We start from the raw sequence: 24,072 nt of genomic DNA on the forward strand, positions 1-24,072 counted from the left end.
ATGAGTTGAGTGACACATTTAAAACTCAAACATGTATAAAACATTCACTGAATTTGACTTTCTAGAGAGATGATTCTCTATTGGTCAGTATTGGATACCACCACCCATTTCACATAACCCAGAATACTGTCCAATCAATGTGGTGTCCCAGCACATATCTGGCAGTTTTTCACACTGTCTTATTCATTCATAAATGCTTTTAAGACTCCCAAAATAAAAGCCCATAAAGATATGAATACATTTTTTAAGATATCTATAAAATAATACTATCCAGGTATCAAAACTGAATTGCATTTTACTATAATACCTATTCTTTTCTTATTTCTGATATTTTCAATAGGTAAAGTAGTACAAGTCAACTGACAATGAAGTTCATCTTTATAAAGTATAGAGAAGAGCTTTTTTTCTTTAGTCCAAGATATTGTTAAACTCATAGAGCATACGAGAAGTAAAGCATTAATATTTAACTCCTCCCCAAATTAACACTTTTACAGAATGTTCATAAAGCTCTAAAATAGGTGATTTTAACCTACCAGCATGAAGCTTGGCTTTCTCTAATTTCTGAGTAGCCAAAATATTCATACTGAGGCACTATTCAATTTCTTAAGAGTTTGTGTCAAAGAACTATATCTACTTCTTGGTGGATTTCTGTCATACTCTCCATTCCTAGACATATCACCATACCAAACAATGTGCAAATAACTGTTTAGGAAAACTGAAATGCCCACACTAGATAGCTATTTACTTTAGGAATAAAATAAACCAAAAACATCTCAAAATTTTCTACAGGCTATGCAGAAGACAGGAAAGGATGATTTTTACAGGCCATGCAGCTAAGAGAGAGTTGATTCAGGGAATATAATACTATAAGTTTAAACATATTATGCCTTTTGTAAGGCTTTTTGTAAATCACCATAGAAGTTGATTAAAGTGCTTGCCATGGCTGTATCTACTGCAGACTGGGGAATCATTCCACGCAGATCCGTCTGAATATAGCCTGTCAAAAGACTCCGGTTTGGACTGTCTTTAAGAGGAACACAAAACCAACCACAGGGATGGTTATATCCACGAACAAATTCTGATCTCTTTTCACTCCAGTCAAGACTTACCCCTACAAGGCAATTTAAAATGACACTATTAATAGCAATGACTGACATTAATCTAAAACTCTCACTAAAAAATAGTATCAGATTTCTTATTTACATATTTTTCTTCTTATCCATGTAGATGAAAATTAAGCCCCAAGAGTGACCGTGGAAGAATGAAAAAGATAATTACTAAGTGGAATTCTGACAGAGGCTGGTAGATACGTAATGGGGAAAGTTCTAATCCCTTCAGAATAAATGGCATCATGTCATCCTGGTAACTCCTTGGAAACTACAAATCTTCTCTGTAGTAGCGAGGCCTCAAGGTACTAATAATCAAACCTGTGTACCACCACTGCTCCCCACAGGCACTACCATATCAAACTTTGGTTCTGGCTGGTTCAGATTAAACAGGTAGATGTGTACCTACAACTGCCAACTCAAATATATCGTACATACACAAATATTAATTTACCTATAGATATATTTTAGAAAGCAGAAGCCTTCTAATAGTATCTTTAATTTTGAAAAGAAAAATATTACACAGATCAAGGAAGAAAAAGTACTCTAACACATACCAAGCCTATTTTTTCTAAGTATATGACTAAGAAGCTGTTTCTTGAGAGTGACTTAGAAGGAAACCCAACGACTAGATCCCTTTCTTAGAGGCAGTCACGCGTTCCATATTTGTTAGCTGTGACCTGAAGGATACTGTGTAACGGGGAACAAAAACTCATCAGAAAGATTGCAAAAACCTTCTCGATATTGTTATTTTAATCCCTAGGGTTTAGCATTTGCAAACAGAGCTTATTGATTATAAAATAACTATGGGGACTTCCCTGGTGGCGCAGTCGTTAAGAATCTGCCTGCCAACGCAGGGGACACAGGTTCAATCCCTGGTCCAGGAGGATCCCACATGCCACGGAGCAACTGAGCCCGTGTGCCACAACTATAGAGCCTGCGCTCTAGAGCCCACAAGCCACAACTACTGAGCCCGCACGCCACAATTACTGAAGCCCATGTGCCTAGAGCCCGAGCTCCGTAATAAGAGAAGCCACCGCAGTGAGAAGCCCACGCACCGCAACAAAGAGCAGCCCCTGCTCGCCACAACTAGAGAAAGCCCGTGCATGCGCAGCAACGAAGACCCAATGTAGCCAAAAATAAATAAATTAAATAAAATAAATTTTTAAAAAATAAGTATGAAAGTTGAAAATGTATCTTGTGTAGAAAGAAACATCCAGCCTAGAAAACTCAAAATTTAAAACAAACCAAGAGAAAGTAAAAGGTTCTGAGACAATTACCACAGGATAAAAGCCCTTCTTTATAGTCCACAGTATACGAGAAGTCAACAAACTCTCTTGGGGAAATTATATTCCAAAGCTGACCAGCAGTAGTATAACGCATCACACAGCAATTCTGAAAGAGAACAGGTAACAGCTGTTAGTACTATAGGAAATACACACATAGACTCATATATCATAAGTTAATCTTTAGTAAAAAATTAACACTCACTTAAAATGTGTTATAATAAATATTAATAACATTTCTTACAGTGATTCTGACAGGTTTAGATCTCTATTCTATATCTCACGGCAACTGTATGGACTTGAAGAGAATATACAATCAAAACAGAGGTAAGTTACCCAGTATCCAAATCTCTGTTTCAGTAGAGTCACCTCTTACCCTATATGATAAAAATGGAAGCAGGTAGTATAGACTGTACGTGTATAAGATAAAATCCACAAGTACTTTGACTAAAACACCAAATGTGTCAATAAAGGAATTCAAACATGGCAAGGAATGAATTAATAAAAACAGACAAAGAAAGAAAGCCACTTAGGTTACATAATTCTCTAATGCCTAAGGTGGCATTTTTATCTTTGATTTTGGCTAAATGTTAATGGAAAACCTACATACTATTACCTAGAAACCTGAATATGATGGTGGTATTTTCAGAATTTTAGATTTCAGAACCTCAGCTAAAGTTTTACAATTAAAGACACTGATGATTTTCTTAAGCAGCAAGGGTAAAGCTATTGCAGAAAACAAACTCAGTTCTGACTAACACTCATTATTAATATGAGGAAACTCAAGCTTTTTAAAAGGCAGCAAGGATTCCCCTGTGAGATCTTTGCCATGACTACTTATTCTCAAAGCAATGAATATAATGAATGCAAGTATACACACGTGCACATGCGCACACACACACACACACACAATCTGAAGCAACATTTCTAAACAAATACCTCTTCAAAGTACTCCAAAATATCCAATGAGGTCATTAAGCTGTCCCAATCCAAGCGACAGGGACCTGGGCGTATATGGTCTATTACACTATTGACGACATCGTCTATAACACCTTGGGCTTTGAAGCTGGAGAAAACATATGAAAGTCAAATGCTATTAGAATGAAAAATTTCAGCATGCTCTCACAGTTCAGAGCTCACATCAAAAAAAAATAAAATTTAATGAAGATTTTTTAAAAAGAGTAAATCCCGACTTTTCTGATAAATTAGGTTCTGTCAATTACTTCATCAGAATGTACTCTAAAACGTCCTCAAATCTAATAAGAGATTTGAAGGCTATCTTACGCATTATCATAAACATAGTAAAATACCTTCATGTTATGGTGTAGCCAACAGCAGTCTGTAGAACACTGTAATGCTTCCATTTATTTCATATGCTCTTCTTTTCTCAGCTATGTTCTAACATGTTAGTAGTATATGCATATTCTTACCCTAACTTTTGAAACCTTTTTATTAGGAATAGAAATATAGGTCACCCTAGAATAGAATGCCCAGGATTGACTCATGAATAATATCAGAACTTGACATATTTCAAAGGTGGCATTACATACCAGTAGGAAAAAGATATACTAGTTCAAAAATGGTGTTTGGATTCAACAGTTATCCTAACAGAGAGAATAAAAACTGAATTCTTACTTCACATCATTCAGAATACCTCCAGATAGACTAAATACCACTATGTAAAAGGTAAAAATTTTAAATTTTGAGAAAAATATACAAGTGACCATCTTTGTGACCTCAGGATACAGGGGGATTACTTGAATACATAAAACACACAAAAACACAAATTACACAAGATGGTTAAAATTAAAAACTTACATACCACAAATGACAAAATAAGTAATTTCTTTAAAAACTAGCCACAGAGTGGAAGAAGATAAGTGCAACACATATATACAGATATATACTTACTATAGAGGATATATGATTAATTCCTATGAAACAATGAGAAGAGGACAATCCAAACAAAAGATGGGCAAAGGACAAGATTGACCTGAAATGTCAATAAACTTAGAGAAGATGCTCAATTTCACTCATAATCAAGTAATTACTAGCAATACACCATCTCATACCCCTGAAAAACTGACAGAGATTAAAAACTTAATAACAAGTGTTGAATGGAAGGGAATGAGAACTCTCAAAGTGCTACCACCCCTTTAGAGAGCAATTCGGCCACATGCAGTAAAGTGGGATGATGTATGTCCCTAAGACACAGGCACATCCCAAGAAAATGTTACATGTGTATAGAAGGAGACATGTACCAAAAAGCTTACTGTAGAGAAGAATTCACAACAACCTGAAAATTCATCAGTAGGCAAACTTGCAAACACAGATAAACACATTGTGGTATATGAATACAGAAGTGAAAGACTAGATCAACATGGGTAACTCTTGAAAACACAGTATTGAACAGAAAAAATTAAAGCGTATTACTAAAACACACACACACACACACACACACACAGTCACAGTGTGAAACAGGAATAATACACACAACTTCAAGAGAGTAGTTATCTCTGGGGAGGAAAGAAAAGAGGTAGATTGGCTTTAACTCCATCACTGTTTTCAGGGGTCTTTTTTCTCTTTTTAAGCATCTGAAGCCTTTTTATCATTTTGTAAATCTCTCAAGCTCAAGCTTATATTATGCTCCATCCTAAGTCTGCTCTTCTGCCTGTGTTCTCTAACTTGGGGTGAGGGTGGGGGTAGGAGGTGGGTAATACAAATTACTTCAGGCACAAATTAGAAATCTGGGATTCAATTTTGACTCTTCTTTTTCTCTTAACCCCATTCCAATAGTCAGAACTAATAAGTCACCATGTTTCATCAAGATGATTTTCCAAACGTAAACTGCTTAGAACAATATCTGGTTTTCAATAAATGTTAGTTAGCTATCATCGCCATCATCATTGTCACCACCACCATCACTATCATAAATCTCTTTCAAGTTCATTTGTCCTTTTCAACTCCCATGCTATGTCCTTAGTTTGGGAACTCTGTGTCCAACTCAACACTGCATCAGTTTCTAGCTCTTCTGATCATATAACTCTTTAAGAATCTGAAAAAAGCCACAGATCTCTTCCCAGGAACATACACATTGTCACAAAACTTTGTATACAATCTTAGGGACACTTCAAGAAGCTAGCCATGGACCCCCAGGATACAAGCTCTTCTCTAAACTTTCCATGCTCATTTCTCTTTCACAATTGTTATTAGAACAAATGCAAAATCCTCTGAGGACCTGGCATGTATGGGTAGGGTTGAGCAGTAGGTAACGCAAAACTGAATGCCTTAGTTTAGAATTCAAAAATCCTTCAGAGGGCTTCCCTGGTGGCGCAGTGGTTGAGAGTCCGCCTGCCGATGCAGGGGACACGGGTTCGTGCCCCGGTCCGGGAAGATCCCACATGCCGCGGAGCGGCTGGGCCCGTGAGCCATGGCCGCTGAGCCTGCGCGTCCGGAGCCTATGCTCCGCAATGGGAGAGGCCACAACAGTGACAGGCCCGCGTACCGCAAAAGAAAAAAAAAAAAAAAATCCTTCAGACATCCTCTCCCCACCCCCATACTTAATGTTCCAGCTATACAAACACAATTTCAACTTCCCTAAATAAACTCCTTAAAGTGTTTCCCATCTGTGTGAACGTAGTAAATGAAATTCTCTCTGCCTGGAATATGAATTTATCCTTCATTCCCTAAGAAATACCTATTCGTTCTTTAAGACTCTGCTCCAATATTAGCTCCCCTATGAAGTTTTTCCATATCACCAAGCATAGTGCTCCCTTGGCACTTTTTACACTTTTTCAGCCCCAGCAGGGATTACTGATCTAAAGGAGTAACTTCTACACTTGCTTACAATGTTTAATCCAACTCCAGTTTCCCTGTCCTCATAAATACTGTACAACTTATCTTCCTGGAAATGCTATCTTTGGTAATACACTTCAAAATACACTGTATATAGTAAGTTCAGTCAACAGTTTCATTTTAAAAAGTGCTGAGTCCCAAGGATGTGACTATTCCACTCCAATTTCACGTGGCAACTATCTCCTCTGGCTTTAAAAAACAATATTTTTTTACTGGTTAAAGGCATAATTCGTGTTCAACTATATGCAAAAATCAAAAAACAGAAGTAAAAATCACACATAAAACTGACATCTAGAGGTATATATTTTGTGTTAAATAAAACATTTTAATATATAAAAAATATATATTTAAAGTCAACCCATGATTGTGCTACATACAGTTTAGTATTCTGCTTTATTCACTTTTCATTGTATCTTGAGCATTTTATTATGTTTTTAAAGGCTGTAAAATAGCACATTTTATAATTTAATCATTCCCCAACAATTGATTATTCAGGTTGTTTGTAATTTTTAATATTTTAAGTAATACTGTGATGGAAGAGACAAGTTTAAATAACTATTAATTTTCCCATGATTTCTTCAAGATAAATTTCTTAGAATAAAATATGCTACAGGGGCTTCCCTGGTGGCGCAGTGGTTGAGAGTCCGCCTGCCGATGCAGGGGACACGGGTTCATGCCCCGGTCCGGGAGAATCCCACATGCCGCGGAGGGGCTGGGCCTGCGCATCTGGAGCCTGTGCTCCGCAGCGGGAGAGGCCGTGACGGTGAGAGGCCCGTGCAAAAAAATAAAATAAAATATGCTACAGCACTGAATAAATGCAGAAAGAATATTAGAAGGGTCTTATACACCATAGTAAGAAATTAAGATTTTATCAGCTATCTGATATCATTTATGATATCATATTATTTATGATCCCCTCACCACCAACTCTGTCCCCCAGGGATATGGACATTTTAAAGGCTTTGAATTCATAACAGGATTTGCTTCTCAGAAAGTTTAACATCTTAAAGCAAAAGCCAAATTTTGCTGGCAATGATCATTCAGTGATCATGTGTGTAGGTGTGTATATATCTGAAGTTTAGCAATGTCCTAAGAGCTACGTAACACTACAGGAATTTACTTACAGATATCCATTAAATTCTTCTGAAGGTTTCCTCCAAATTGTTACATCTTTCTAGAAAAATAAAAACAGTGTATACTGATAATTACATAGGTGGAAACCTGGATATAAAACTGACAATTTCATAAATTCTACAGCATTAGCTTTTGCATGAAAATAAAACATAAGTAAATATTCAAAGAAATACACAAAAGTAATTTATACCATAAAATAATCCATATCTGAATTTCTTCTGTATCTGAAAGTAGTACACATCTTATTTAAATTACAAACCCCTACAAAAGGTTTTTCAATAGCTTAATGACACCCAAACACTGTTAAGATTCGGTGATGGCACTATCTCATTGGCCATTATTATTTGCCCCATTCCAATCTCATCTATTTACCATTACTGACACATTTAGACTGAGATAATAGAAATGTTAAATACTTCATTCTGAACTTGCTCACATCTTTTTAAAATTAAACAATTCAAATCTATTATGACAGTGCTACCTTGAATTAGTCCCTACATTTTTTTCTAGATCATTTCCCAAGAAATTCTGAATAGCAGAATAGCCATAGGACTTAACTGGAAGAGTCCTGGGTTCAAGGATTGGCTCTGTCAACACTCAGGTATGTCATATTGGTAAAAAAAATACTAACTGGCCATTCTCACAGGCTTGTTAAAATATCTGAAACAATTTCAAATTATCAATTACTATACTTCCTTAAACTGACAATGACATTTTATTTACTGACTTGAGAGGCTGCTCTTTACAGTCTTGTTGCCATGAGTCTATTCTTGTGTCCAATATCTGAAGAACTAATGAAAGCAGTGCAGGATTATGTTTCTTCCTTTGTGAGACAGTAAACCATCAACTATATTAGCACGTTTATCTATCCCGCACATTCATCTAAAGTATGGTCCATATTTTTCCGTACCATTTTGAAAGTCATCCACCAGCTCATTAGACAGAAGATACACCCTCAAGCATAAGTAATTTAATTAATTTACCATTTTCTTAGCAACTCGCCACTTGTCATCTTCAAGACTGTGGTATTGGATGAGAGTGTTTTTAAGTCTAGTCGCCAAAACAGCTGCATCAGGCAGGTCTTCCATTTGTTTTCCCTGTTACAGAGACTAAGATTATCATCAGCAAATACCAGAGTTAGATGCAGTTGGGTCTCAAATATGGCTTCATAAAAGAATCACCTGGGGAGTTGTAAAAGATACCTATACCTGGACCCCATCCCAAATCAACTAATCAGGATCCCTGAGGGTAAGACCTGGCCATAGGATTTTTTTCTAAAAGCTTCCAAGGTGTGAAACACATAGGGATAAGAATCACATATGTTGAGTTATTAAAATCACTCATATAAAAAATAAAATACAATCCTATTTCCCTTTCTAATAGAATCTAACCCAAAGGAATAAATTATAAAATTCCAGATAACTTAAAAAAAAATACTGCTTTTTCAAAAATACAAAAATAACACACAAGGCATAAACTCTTTAAAAATTCCATAGAGATTCAGCCATTGAAAATTTTCATTTTACCAGCCAACAGATATAAGACTCATTCTAGCAAACAAATGACAACCACAATTGGAAACCTCCTCTTACATCCTTTAAGGATAGAGCTAGAGACCTCTGAAGAATTTCAAAAGTTTGAAGAACTCTATTGTCTTCAATGTTTTATTTCATTTGATGAAGTGTCATAGGATTCAGTGAGTTATCTGTGTAACATAGGAGGTGATATGAAGACCTTAGAACCACCAGTACAGCATAAATAAGTGGTTTATAATTTTAAGGCAATAATTTTAACTATACAGAGAGGAAAGTACTATATCATTAATAATTCCAAAGGTATGTTATTGTTCAACAATACTTTAAAAGGGAAATGATTACTAATCTTTTAAGATAATAAACTTAATATAATGAGGGATTCTATAATGTGATCATTTTAAAACATTGCTGCAAATCCTGTGACACACTTCCCATCAAGAGGGATTGACATATATACACTACTATGTATAAAATAGATAACTAATGAACACCGACTGTATAGCACAGGGAACTCTACTCAGTGCTCTGTGGTGACCTAAATGGGAAGGAAATCCAAGGAAGAGGATATATGTATATGTATAGCTGATTCACTTTGCTGTACAGCAGAAACTAACACAACATTGTAAAGCAACTATACTCCAATAAAAATAAGTAAAGTGAAAAAAATGAATAAAAAGCAACAAAGCATTTACAATGAAAAAAAAGAAAAGGTGCAGTCTGTGACACTGCATGACCTCTGCAGCTAGGTTAGAAAATTTCATGCAGCCTCTGTACATCACTCTTAGAATAATCGCTCTGGGAGCCTTTGATCAACATGTAAGCATACAAGAAGTCTGGTTATCCTGAAGCTGATATGTGGAAAGGCCCAGGTGGAAAGAAGAGGAAGGGAGGGAAAAAAGGAGAGGGAGAGACAGAGACAGACAGACACACACACACAGATCCAAAATCCCACATCCAGAAGCCTATATTTAGGGCTTCACACCTAATGGGCATCTCTTGCTGCCCCAGTCTTCCTTCAATTTGCCTCAGTCTTCCTCATCTTAATAATTTTACTATTAAAATGATAATTGAGCCAGTTGCTCAATGTCAAAAACCTTGGAATCACCCTTAATAGATATTAGGAGATTGATCACATACCATTGCCTACAATGCTCTTCTCCTACTGATTTTCTTTCTGTCCCTTAAATACATCAAGCTTGTCACTGACTTCGGGCCTTTGTACTTACTATTATTTCCCTACCTGGATTAGTAGATCCCAAATCTGAGCATGACTAATAACAACCTGTAATAATAATTTCAGATTAAACCTCCTGTCCTTAATACAACCTTCCCCAAATCACTATTATATTCTTCTTTTATTTTCTTCATAGTGCATCACTATGTGAAATCAACTTGTTTATTTATTGATGTACTATATTCTACTCTTTGACTACCATGTCCCCAACTAATAGAGTGGCTGTCCCATGTCTGCCTTTTTCACTACTATATCCCCACCAACTAGAACACTACCTGGAACACAGTAGGACCTTAATATTTGTTGAAGTGTGTTTGCTTCAAAACATGATTTATTTGGTCTTAACTTCTCTCCTTTTGGTGCCATGGTACTCTCCAGTAAAAGGCTAAAGAAGAAAAGGCTTTGGAAGAAAGCTGTCCATTTACAGGATCATGAAGTTACTACTAAAAAGGAGATCAAGAAAAGATCTAAATGAAATATCAAGGCTCAAACCTCTATGGGAATAAGGATGCAATTCTCACTACAAATGCATACATCAGAATCATGTTGTTATAATTTGTAATAGCTGTTAATGTTGACAAAGACTCTCTCCTTGGTTGGGCTCCTCTGAGTCCTCATTTTTTTTTTTTTTTTTTTTTTTGGCTGCATCAGGTCTTAGTTGCAGCATGCAGAATCTTCAGTAGTGGTGCGGGCTCTTCATTGAGGCATGTGGGCTTCTCTCTACTCAGTGTGTGCAGGCTCCAGAGCACACAGGCTCAGTAGTTGCGGCACGCAGTCTCTCTAGTTGTGAGGCATGGGTTCTAGAGCGCATGGGCTTAGTTGCCTCATGGCATGTGGGCTCTTAGTTCCCCAACCAGAGATCAAACCCGCGTCCCTTGCATTGGAAGGCAGATTCTTAACCACTGGACCACCAGGGAAGTCTCCTCTGAGTCCTCTTTGTGACGAGGCCTAGCTCTTGGGCTTGTCCTTGGACCCCTTAATCTAGTTTTAGCAAGAATCCTGCTGAGTCAGTTTAGTGAAAATCCCCTACCCTCAAATTTCCTTATCCCACCTCAATCTTATCCCCCTGGCCTGCCTTCAGCAAGAATCCTGTCAAGTTGGTTTAAGGCAAATCTCCCTTCCTCTAATGTTTCCTCTTAGTAATTTTCATTCACTGACACCCACCCTGCTCCTTGGCTATACACCCCTACGTGCCCTTGTTGTATTCAGAATGAAGCCTAGTTCTATACCAAGGTTTCTTTTCCACTATTGCGATAGTTATTGAATAAGATTTGCCTTTACCACTTTCATGTGTGTCTGCCTCTGGTTTTCTGTGACACCGTTTTTGGATATTAGATTTCATGGTCCACAGCCAGATAGCCCGGTTCAGTAGGTCTGCTCTAGAATAGGCCCCAGATCTAGGTCCTATAAAAAGCCTCACTGATCATTCTTTTAACCAGTCAGGAGTGACAACCACTAATCTAAAGTGCAAAAAAAAGTCAGTGCTATAGTCAATATTTAACCAGCACAAAGTAGAACATAAAAGCCATGAAACATGATAAACACTAAAATGATATAAGGGGATTCAAGATGGCGGAAGAGTAACACGCGGAGATCACCTTCCTCCCCACAGATACACCAGAAATACATCTACACGTGGAACAACTCCTACAGAACACCTACTGAACGCTGGCAGAAGACCTCAGACTTCCCAAAAGGCAAGAAACTCCCCACGTACCTGGGTAGGGCAAAAGAAAAAAGAATAAACAGAGACAAAAGGATAGGGACGGGACCTGCACCAGTGGGAGGGAGCTGTGAAGGAAGAAAGGTTTCCACACACTAGGAAGCCCCTTCGCAGGCGGAGACTGCGGGTGGCAGAGGGGGAAGCTTCGGAGCCGCGGAGGAGAGCACAGCAACAGGGGTGTGGGGGGCAAAGCGGAGAGATTCCCACACAGAGGATCGGTGCCGACCGGCACTCACCAGCCCGAGAGGCTTGTCTGCTCACCCGCCGGGGTGGGCGGGGCTGGGAGCTGAGGCTCGGACTTCGGTCCGGATCCCAGGGAGAGGACTGGGTTTGGCGGCGTGAACATAGCCTGAAGGGGGCTAGTGCGCCACAGCTAGCAGGCAGGGAGTCCGGGAAAAACTCTGGACCTGCCGAAGAGGCAAGAGACTTTTTCTTGCCTCTTTCGTTTCCTGGTGTGCGAGGAGAGGGGATTAAGAGCGCTGCTTAAAGGAGCTCCAGAGACAGGGGCGAGCCGCAGCGATCAGTGCGGACCCCAGAGGCGGGCATGAGATGCTAAGGCTGCTGCTGCAGCCACCAAGAAGCCTGTGTGCAAGCACAGGTCACTATCCACACCGCCCCTCCCGGGAGCCTGAGTAGCCCGCCACGGCCAGGGTCCCGTGATCCAGGGAGAACTTCCCCGGGAGAACACACGGCGCTCCTCAGGCTGCTGCAACGTCACGCCGGCCTCTGCCGCCGCAGGGTCGCCCCGCACTCCGTACCCCTCCCTCCCCCCGGCCCGAGTGAGCCACAGCCCCCGGAGCAGCTGCTCCTTTAACCCCGTCCTGTGTGAGCGAAGAACAGACGCCCTCAGGCGACCTACATGCAGAGGCGGGGCCAAATCCAAAGCTGAACCCCAGGAGCTGTGCAAACAAAGAAGAGAAAGGGAAATCTCTCCCAGGAGACTCAGGAGCAACGGATTAAATCTCCACAGTCAACTTAATGTACCCTGCATCTGTGGAATACCTGAATAGACAACGAATCATCCTAAATTGAGGAGGTGGACTTTGGGAGGAATGATATATATATATTTTTTCCCTTTTTCTCCTTTTGTGAGTGTATATGTGTGTGTTTCTGTGTGTGATTTTGTCTGTACACCTTTGGTTTTACCATTTGTCATTGGGTGCTGTCTGTCCTTTTTTTTTTTCCTTTTTTTTAGTATAGTTTTTAGCACTTGTTATCATTGGTGGATTTGTTTTTTTTGGTTTGGTTGCTCTCTTCATTCTTTTTTTATTACTTAAAAAAATTTTAATAATTATTTTTTATTTTAATAATTTTATTTTATCTCTTTCTTTCTTTCTTTCTTTCATTCATTCATTCTTTCTTTTTTTCTCGCTTTTATTCTGAGCTGTGTGGATAACAGGCTCTTGGTGCTCCAGCCAGGCATCAGGGCTGTGCCTCTGAGGTGGGAGAGCCAAATTCAGAACAATGGCCCACCAGAGACCTCCCAGCTCCACATAATATCAAATGGCAAAAAATCTCCCAGAGATCTCCATCTCAACGCCAACACCCAACTCCACTCAATGACCGGCAAGCTACATTGATGGACACCCTATGCCAAACAACAAGCAAGACAGGAACACAGCCCCACCCATTAGCAGAGAGGCTGCCTAAAATCATAATAAGGTCACAGACACTCTAAAACACACCACCAGACATGAACCTGCCCACCAAAAAGACAAGATCCAGCCTTATCTTCCAGAACACAGGCACTAGTCTCCTCCACCAGGAAGCCTACACAACCCACTGAACCAACCTTAGCCACTGGGGGCAGACAACAAAAACAATGGGAACTACAAACCTGCAGCCTGAGAAAAGGAGACCCCAAAAACAGTAAGTTAAGCAAAATGAGAATACAGAGAAACACAGCAGATGAAGGAGCAAGATAAAAACCCACCAGACCTAACAAATGAAGAGGAAATAGGCAGTCTACCTGAAAAAGAATTCGGAATAATGATAGTAAACATGATCCAAAATCTTGCAAATAGAATGGAGAAATTACAAGAAACGTTTAACAAGGACCTAGAAGAACTAAAGAGCAAACAAACAATGATGAACAACACAATAAATGAAATTAAAAATTCTCTAGAAGGGATCAATAGCAGAATAACTAGGCAGAAGAACGGATAAGTGACCTGGAATATAAAATAGTGGAAATAACTACTGCAGAGAAGAATAAAAAAAAAAAGAATGAAAAGAACTGAGGACAGTCTCAGAGACCTCTGGGACAACATTAAACGCAACAACATTTGAATTATAGGGGTCCCAGAAGAAGAAGAGCAAAAGAAAGGGACTGAGAAAATATTTGAAGAGATTATAGTTGAAAACTTCCCTAATAAGCGGAAGGAAATAGTTAATCAAGTCCAGGAAGCACACAGAGTCCCATACAGGATAAATCCAAAGAGAAACATGCCAAGACACATAATAATCAAACTATCAAAAATTAAATACAAAGAAAAAATATTAAAAGCAGCAAGGGAAAAATAACACACAAGGGAATCCCCATAAGGTTCACAGTTGATCTTTCAGCAGAAACTCTGCAAGCCAGAAGGGAGTGGCAGGACATATCTAAAGTGATGAAAGGGAAAAACCTACAACCAAGATTACTCTACCCAGCAAGAATCTCATTCAGATTGGACAGAGAAATTAAAACCTTTACAAACAAAAGCTAAGAGAATTCACCACCACCAAACCAGCTTTAAAACAAATGCTAAAGGAACTTCTCTCGGCAGGAAACACAAGAGAAGGAAAATGCCTACAATAACAAACCCAAAACAATTAAGAAAATGGTAATAGGAACATACATATCGATAATTACCTTAAATGTAAATGGATTAAATGCTCCCACCCAAAGACATCGACTGGCTGAATGGATACAAAAACAAGACCCGTATATATGCTGTCTACAAGAGACCCACTTCAGAACTAGAGACACATACACACTGAAAGTAAGGGGATGGAAAAAGATATTTCATGCAAATGGAAACCAAAAGAAAGCTGGAGTGGCAATTCTCATATCAGACAAAATAGACTTTAAAATAAAGACTATTAGAAGAGACAAAGAAGGACACTACATAATGATTAAGGGGTTAATCCAAGAAGAAGATATAACAATTGTAAATATTTATGCACCCAACATAGGAGCATCTCAATACATAAGGCAAATACTAACAGCCATAAAATGGGAAATCGACAGTAACACAATCATAGTAGGGGACTTTAACACTCTACTCTCACCAATGGACAGATCATCCAAAATGAAAATAAATAAGGAAACACAAGCTTTAAATTACATATTAAACAAGATGGACTTAATTGATATTTATAGGACATTCCATCCAAAAACAACAGAATACACTTTCTTCTCAAGGGCTCATGGAACATTCTCCACGATAGATCATATCCTGGGTCACAAGTCAATCCTTGGTAAATTTAAGAAAATTGAAATCGTATCAATCATTTCTGACCACAACACTATGAGACTAGATATCAATTACAGGAAAAAAATCTGTAAAAAATACAAACACATGGAGGCTAAACAATACACTACTTAATAACCAAGAGATCACTGAAGAAATCAAAGAGGAAATCAAAAAACACCTAGAAACAAATAACAATGAAAACACGATGATCCAAAACCTATGGGATGCAGCAAAAGCAGTTCTAAGAGAGAAGTTTATAGCAATACAATCCTACCTTAAGAAATAAGAAACATCTCAAATAAAAAACCTAACCTTACATCTAAAGCAATTAGAGAAAGAAGAACAAAAACCCCCCCAAAGTAAGCAGAAGGAAAGAAATCATAAAAATCAGATCAGAAATAAATGAAAAAGAAATGAAGGAAACGATAGCAAAGATCAATAAAACTAAAAGCTGGTTCTTTGAGAAGATATACAAAATTGATAAACAACTAGCCAGACTCATCAAGCAAAAAAGGGAGAAGATTCAAATCAATACAATTAGAAATGAAAAAGGAGAAGTAACAACTGACACTGCAGAAATACAAAAGATCATGAGAGATTACTACAAGCAACTCTATGCCAATAAAATGGACAACCTGGAAGAAATGGACAAATTCTTAGAAATGCACAACGTGCCAAGACTGAATCAGGAAGAAATAGAAAATATGAACAGACCAATCACAAGCGCTGAAATTGAGACTGTGATTAAAAATCTTCCAACAAACAAAAGCCCAGGACCAGATGGCTTCACAGGCGAATTCTATCAAACATTTAGAGAAGAGCTAACACCTATCCTTCTCAAACTCTTCCAAAATATAGCAGAGGGAGGAACACTCCCAAACTCATTCTACGAGGCCACCATCACCTTGATACCAAAACCAGACAAGGATGTCACAAAGAAAGAAAACTACAGGCCAATATCACTGATGAACATAGATGCAAAAATCCTCAACAAAATACTAGCAAACAGAATCCAACAGCACATTAAAAGGATCATACACCATGATCAAGTGGGGTTTATTCCAGAAATGCAAGGATTCTTCAATATACGCAAATCAATCAACGTGATACACCATATTAACAAATTGAAGGAGAAAAACCATATGATCATCTCAATAGATGAAGACAAAGCTTTCAACAAAATTCAACACCCATTTATGATAAAAACCCTGCAGAAAGTAGGCATAGAGGGAACTTTCCTCAACATAATAAAGTGCATATATGACAAACCCACAGCCAACATCGTCCTCAATGGTGAAAAACTGAAAGCATTTCCACTAAGATCAGGAATAAGACAAGGTTGCCTACTCTCACCACTCTTATTCAACATAGTTTTAGAAGTTTTAGCCAGAGCAATCAGAGAAGAAAAGGAAATAAAAGGAATCCATATCGGAAAAGAAGTTAAGCTGTCACTGTTTGCAGATGACATGATACTATAAATAGAGAATCCTAAAGATGCTACCAGAAAAATACTAGAGCTAATCAATGAATTTGGTAAAGTAGCAGGATACAAAGTTAATGCACAGAAATCTCTTGCATTTCTATACACTAATAATGAAAAATCTGAAAGTAAAATCAAGAAAACACTCCCATTTACCACTGCAACAAAAAGAATAAAATATCTAGGAATAAACCTACCTAAGGAGACAAAAGATCTCTTTGCAGAAAATTATAAGACACTGATGAAAGAAATTAAAGATGATACAAATAGATGGAGAGATATACCATGTTCTTGGATTGGAAGAATCAACATTGTGAAAATGACTCTACTACCCAAAGCAATCTACAGATTCAATGCAATCCCTATCAAACTACCACTGGCATTTTTCACAGAACTAGAACAAAAAATTTCACAATTTCTATGGAAACACAAAAGACCCCAAATAGCCAAAGCAATCTTGAGAAAGAAAAACAGAGCTGAAGGGAGCAGGCTCCCTGACTACAGACTATAATACAAAGCTACAGTAATCAAGACAGTATGGTACTGGCACAAAAACAGAAATATAGATCAATGGAACAGGATAGAAAGCCCAGAGATAAACTCACGCACATATGATCACCATATCTTTCATAAAGGAGGCAAGAATATACAATGGAGAAAAGACAGCCTCTTCGATAAATGGTGCTGGGAAAACTTGACAGGTATATGTAAAAGAATGAAATTAGATCACTCCCTAACACCGTACACAAAAATAAACTGAAAATGGATTAAAGACCTAAATGTAAGGTCAGACACTATGAAACTCTTAGAGGAAAACATAGGCAGAACACTCTATGACGTAAATGACATCAAGATCCTTTTAGCCCCACATCCTAGAGCAATGGAAATAAAAACAAAAATAAACAAATGGGACCTAATGAAACTTCAAAGCTTTTTCACACCAAAGAAACCATAAACAAGACAAAAAGACAACCCTCAGAATGGGAGAAAATATTTGCAAATGAAGCAACGGACAAAGGATTCATCTCCAAAATTTACAAGCAGCTCATTCAGCTCAATATCAAAAACACAAACAACCCAATCCAAAAATGGGCAGAAGACCTTCCAAAGAAGATGTACAGATTTCCAGCAAACACATGAAAGAATGCACAACATCATTAATCATTAGAGAAATGCAAATCAAAACTACAGTGAGATATCATCTCACACCAGTCAGAATGGCCATCATCAAAAAATCTAGAAACAATGAATGCTGGAGAGGGTGTGGAGAAAAGAGAACCCTCTTGCACTGTTGGTGGGAATGTAAATTGATACAGCCACTATGGAGAACAGTATGGAAGTTCCTTAAAAAACTACAAATAGAACTACCATATGAGCCAGCAATCCCACTACTGGGCATATACCCTGAGAAAACCAAAATTCAAAAAGAGTCATGTACCAAAATGTTCATTGCAGCTCTATTTACAATAGCCAGGACATGGACATGTCCATCGACAGATGAATGGATAAAGAAAATGTGGCACATATATACAATAGAATATCACTCAGCCATAAAAAGAAATGAAACTGAGTTATTTGTAGTGAGGTGGATGGACTTAGAGTCTGTCATACAGAGTGAAGTAAGTCAGAAAGAGAAAAACAAATACCGTATGCTAACACATATATATGGAATCTAAAAAAAAATGGTCATGAAGAACCTAGGGCCAAGACAGGAATAAAGACGCAGACCTACTAGAGAATGGACTTGAGGACATGGGGAGGGGGAAGGGTAAGCTGGGAGAAAGTGAGAGATGGCATGGACGTATATACACTACCAAACGTAAAATAGATAGCTAGTGCGAAGCAGCCACATAGCACAGGAAGATGAGCTCAGTGCTTTGTGACCACCTAGAGGGGTGGGATAGGGAGGGCGGGAGGGAGGAAGACGCAAGAGGGAAGAGATATGGGGATATATGTATATGTATAACTGATTCACTTTGTTATAAAGCAGAAACTAACACACCATTGTAAAGCAATTATACTCCAATAAAGATGTTTAAAAAAAGAGTAAATACTGCAAACAAATTATGCTGAAAAAAATAAAGAAAAAAGATATGATATGGAAAAAATAAAATGATACAGAAGTTCAGGGAGGAATAACAAATCTTTTCCTCTATTTTCTTATGCTCTGTCCCTGAGACCTGCAATTAAATTGACAAAAGATAGATTAACAGAAAAAAAGGCAAAGTTTACTTGATGTCAATATTTAATTTTTTTATGCAAAGAGGCTTTCATAGAAAATAACTGGAGACCCAGAGAAGCTTATATACCCGGAGCTTATACACCATCTTAAAGGGTGATAAACTCTGGAGAAATGACAAGACAAGGGAAAAGGGGTTTGAGCTTCTAGGGGTGGTAAATTATGGCAAGATAAGTATATGGGAAGACACTAATAAAAGGTAAAGGCAAAAAAAAAAGGTAAAGGCTATTTTAGTGGTTTGTTTGTGTAGACCATCTCAGTTCAACTTTCTATCTCCAGTGATAGCAGTTATTCTCCTGGTATAGGAGAGAGGAGAGGGAAGACCTTCACCAAAGGATATTTATGTCCCATTTTTAGGCAGATAGTGGAAGGATAAATAGTTCTTTCCGTGTCTGCTGCTTCTTAATTGCCTTCAGCTCAAAGTAACCTTTATTCTGAAATGGCATGTTTTGGGGTGGTATATCCCTTCAGAAACATAGGAAAGTATATATAGAAAATTCAGTAATATAGAATTTTGGATCTATGAAAGTGATGTGAAATATCTAATAATTATAGATCCTACCCATAAGAAGTGGATTAGCTCATTTAAAAAGTCTGCCAGTCAGGAATAGATCCCATTTCCACTCAAGAGACTGCCAACTTGATAGCCAGTACAATGACCTTATTTAAGGGTATGTTATAAACAAACACAAGTTCTTAGAGAGGACTTGAAAAAGAAATTTAATTTATCCATTACTAAGGATCATTATGATTAAACAACATTCTTTAAATACAGAGGTCACATGCCAGGTTCCTGTGGCTAGCAGATGAGTATTTTCAAAACTCTTTGATAGAAATCAAAGATGAAGTGGAAAGCTACTGTTAGCATAGACAACATTACCTTTAGGTAAATCTAGCATACAAAAAGTAAGCAATAAAAACTACCTATAAAGATAAGAATCTGAAACTTTAAGGTGTTTACCTTAGTTATCATTCACTCCTACTGGTTAGTATAAAATCTAAACTCCCTAATATGTCCTATGGGCCCTTTTATATTTTGGCCAAGCTCATTGCCTAATTTCTACTCTTCTTTCCTGGACCCCTCTTAAGACTATGTTAGCTCCCCCGCCAATGTTAAAAACTCCTATTAATGAGCCTCTCTAGTGGTGGTGGAGTAGGAGGTAGGAAAGGAAGAAAATAAAGTAAGTATAAACTTGGAAATCTCTCTTTTAGCCCAACGAAGTATTTAACCAGGCAGTTAATCTTGATGAAAAAAATCCATGCAAGGGTTAAGTCCAAAGGGAATAACAGTTACTTTCTAAACTGATCATCTGTGTTTAGACAGGCAAGAAAGAGAATCTCTCAAAAACCAAGGTGGGGTGCGGATAGGGGAACAACATTGGGGTTATCAAGGTCTTGGTGCTCTCTTAATATAATAGGGCACTCACATTAATTGAAAAGAAAGCATGCAATTTGCCCTATTGCAATCTCTATCTGTGGAGAATTTCAGGAAATGTTTTAAATACCATTCTGAACTCCCTCTTTCTTTTATTGTCCTTGCTGACCTTATAGCAGGAAACTCTCCAACACTTCCATGTCAGAGAAAACAGGTACCACTTAACTGTATCAGAATCTAACAGCTCCATAAATGGGTTATATACTCTTGACAATTCTATAGCCAGGTGCTAAGTAATGTCCACCTTTTTTCTTTCTTACTCTAACCTTTTTGGTCACGTTTTCTATGTTTATGTTTTTGAAGTGACTACTAGTGTAGGCAGTTGCTGCCACCATTGAGTGGGCAGCCTTCACAGGTTAAAAAATTTTCTTGAGCTTCCCTGGTGGCGCAGTGGTTGAGAGTCTGCCTGCTGATGCAGCGGACACGGGTTCACACCCCGGTCTGGGGAGATCCCACATACCGTGAAGTGGCTAGGCCTGTGAGCCATGGCCGCTGAGCCTGCGCGTCCAGAGCCTGTGCTCCGCAACGGGAGAGGCCACAATAGTGAGAGGCCCGCGTACCACCAAAAAAAAAAAAAAAAAAAAAAATTTTCTTGAGGCCATCTATCAGCACCACAGTCTTTGACGGATACAATTTTAATTTTTGTCAAATGTCAGTGAAATGGCCATAGGTTTTAATTAACTATGGAATATAATAAACATTTTAACCTCTAATAAAAAGTGAATGCCATAAAAATCCGTTTGTACTTATGTAGTATGATTAAGTCAGAATTCACGTATTAAAGAAACTCATATCAGAATCGTTTCACCTTCAGTTACCTGATTGATATGTTTCATGTATGTGAATAGCTTCAATTTAACATGCCATAGATCTTCCCCAAGATGTGCAAACCAAGGCCTTGTAAATTAAATATTTTCTACCTAACATAAAAATTCCAGCATAGGCTTAATTGCCAATCAATTTTGAATTAGTAATTTAGCTTTTCCAATTAGTCAAGTACGGTAGTTTCTCATTTTTGAGACTGGCTGTAGCAGGAATGCAACAGGGTAAGTCTTCATCTGCAACGTGACTGATGATACTCCGATTCAGTGCTCACTTTGGCTTATTTTAGGACAAGCTTTATAACACCAATGAGACTTCTACAACACTTAAGACAATATTAATTTCTAATAATGTCACAGCTTTAAGTTTGAGTCCAAGTTAATGTTCAAGCTCCTAATGCTCTAATCCTTTATTTAAAAACATAATAATAGCTAACATTTATTGATCATTTACTATGTGATCAGTCTTTCTGGCCACTTCAAATTGTATTATTTCATTTAATCCTCATAAATAACCTTAAGAGCCCATCCTATTATTGTCTCTATTTTACAGAAAGGGAAAGTATCAACACGGAGGTTAAGTCACTTGTCCAAGATCACACAGCCCATAAGTGATGGAGTCAGAATTCCAACTCAGGACCTCTGCCTCCAGAGACTAAAGGTCTATTCTGTAAAACACTGGAAGCTGATCAAAGACTGCAAGAGACTCTAAAAATCTGACATCATGTTGAATTTGCCATATTTTGTCTTGGCTGCTGAACCTAAAAAATCTCAGGTAATCTTTCTTAATTGTAAATTAGGGATAACAGCAACATTAATTTATTGAGGAATTACAAGAGTTAACATATTTAGTACCGAACTTGGAAGATAGTAAGCACTCGGAAAACACTGCCTCTTAACAACACAGCTCCGTCAAAGCCTGGTGTGAGGGAATGGACCTTCTGTTGTCTGTGCACCTACTAAGAACCAGGAAGCACTGTGCCCATCACAGAACGGTATCTCAATGAATCTTCACCCAGGCCCCCCGAAGCGAGGTTATTACCGCCCTTTCCCCATTTAACAGATGAAGTAATTTGGGCCTAATCGGCGTCCTAACGCTGGTGAACTGGGTTGAGGAGGAGAGGGGCAAGCCCTGGGATCCAACCAGCGCGACCCTTACCCTCAGTTTTCTCTTACCTGTGAGGTCCACACACGTCCGGACGCCGGTTCCGCCATCCTGGACCTCCACGGCGGCTTCCCTCTCCCACTGCCCGGAGCAGGTCCGGGAAGACCACTCTGTCGCTCCGCCTCCAGGCGGCCTCACCTCCGTGCTTCTACTCAAGGCTACTTGAGGTGAAGCAAGGAGTGCGACCGAGATCAGGCGTGCCGGGTAGACAGGAAACTCACTCTTTCTGCAATACTAACTCTACAGCTCTCTCGGCTTCCCCGCCCGCCGAGGCTACCGGCGGCATCAGCCAATGGTCGCCAAGTCACTGCCAGTTGCAGCCAATTGGAAGGCATCAAGCCTTCCGGGGAAGGCGGGCCGAACCCTGCAACCACGCCCCCGGCTCGAACCCTGGCCTCCGGGGATGGGTAGCGGCAAAAGTTGGCAGAAGCAACGTGTGTTTGCAGGGATTGGCTGGCGCGGCAGCGTGCGGAGCGCTGATTGGTCGCCGAGAGATGGACTGATTCCGCGTCGGGTGAGAGTTGACGGTCTCCGGGCCAGCTGCGTGTGTGGAGTCGCCTGTGGGTTTGGCTCTGGAAGGGTGCCCTGTGGCCAATTAATTCTGAAAGAATTTCGCGTGGCAGTAAGTCCCGCTGGGAGAATATGAACGCGAAGAGGGAGTGAATGACGACGGTGAGGGATAAGGCTGGCTTAAATTCGCTCTGAAGATTAGTATCCCGCGGCTGCATTGCCCCTCCCAAGGCCAGAAGTCAAATAAGAAATGAGAAAAAAAAAATGCACCCGTGCGAGGATGACCGGCTCTTCGGCTTCCTGCGGCCTCCCGTGACTCAAATCCGAGAGTACTATACGAGAAAACATGTAAACAAAGTCACTGCACAGTGTGAATTGATCTTTCGCCAAATGTTTACCCTCAGATATGGGAGTTCAGAGGACAACCTTTTAAGTAGGGAAGAGTTGGGGTGCGCAGGTGGCTTTAGCAGCCTCACAAAGTGTTCTGGTTTTCATCTGTTTGAAGGTGAGTAACATTTATACCAGTGTCTGTGAAGTCACCCATCTGATAGGATGCTTGGTAAATCTGAATACTAAAAATCAGGTGTTTGCAAATTACATATACCAGGATATGTAGTTTGAGAACCAAGAATAGGAAGGAATGCAAGGCTACACCATTAGTCATTTTTGATAGACTTGCACTGAGAATAAGCAATACTTCATAAAAATTTTAATTAGCATCACTAAAAGAATCACCAAACACCACTTGCTAGTTATTATTGGCAGATTTTAAAAATCTTACCTCATTGTTTATATATAAAAGGAATAATAATTTGATGATTACTTTTCCGTTATCACCTTACATGTATTCATCTGTAAAACACGCCTACCTTGGGGGGCTGTGTGGAGTTAATGAGATATAAAGTATGTAAAACTTTAACCAAATCACTTTTCCATGACTATCTCAAGGTATTATCCGTACATACGTGCAAACGAGAACCACGACAATTGGCCAATAATAACTAGCAAGTGAATGGAGCCCCAGGCATAGATCGTTAAGGCAGATTATGTAATTTCTGAGTAGCTGAACTGGAATTTGGTCCAGGTCTGCT

At 38.9% G+C, this 24,072-nt stretch overlaps 1 protein-coding gene across 1 annotated transcript; it reads right to left on the bottom strand.

Moving 5' to 3' along the window:
- Window positions 1–413: 413 nt before the first annotated feature.
- On the bottom strand, window positions 414–8,472 carry STARD4 (StAR related lipid transfer domain containing 4). The gene is made up of 5 exons (XM_065875121.1): window positions 8,365–8,472; window positions 7,372–7,421; window positions 3,332–3,458; window positions 2,387–2,501; window positions 414–1,111 (listed from the first exon to the last, which is right to left on the bottom strand). The coding sequence occupies exons 1-5, from the start codon at window positions 8,467–8,469 to the stop codon at window positions 882–884; spliced, it is 627 nt and encodes a 208-aa protein (XP_065731193.1). The 5' UTR covers window positions 8,470–8,472; the 3' UTR covers window positions 414–881.
- Between the last annotated feature and the right edge of the window lie 15,600 nt (window positions 8,473–24,072).

This window comes from Phocoena phocoena, chromosome 3 (assembly GCF_963924675.1).
Source record: "Phocoena phocoena chromosome 3, mPhoPho1.1, whole genome shotgun sequence".
Lineage (NCBI taxonomy): Eukaryota > Metazoa > Chordata > Mammalia > Artiodactyla > Phocoenidae > Phocoena > Phocoena phocoena.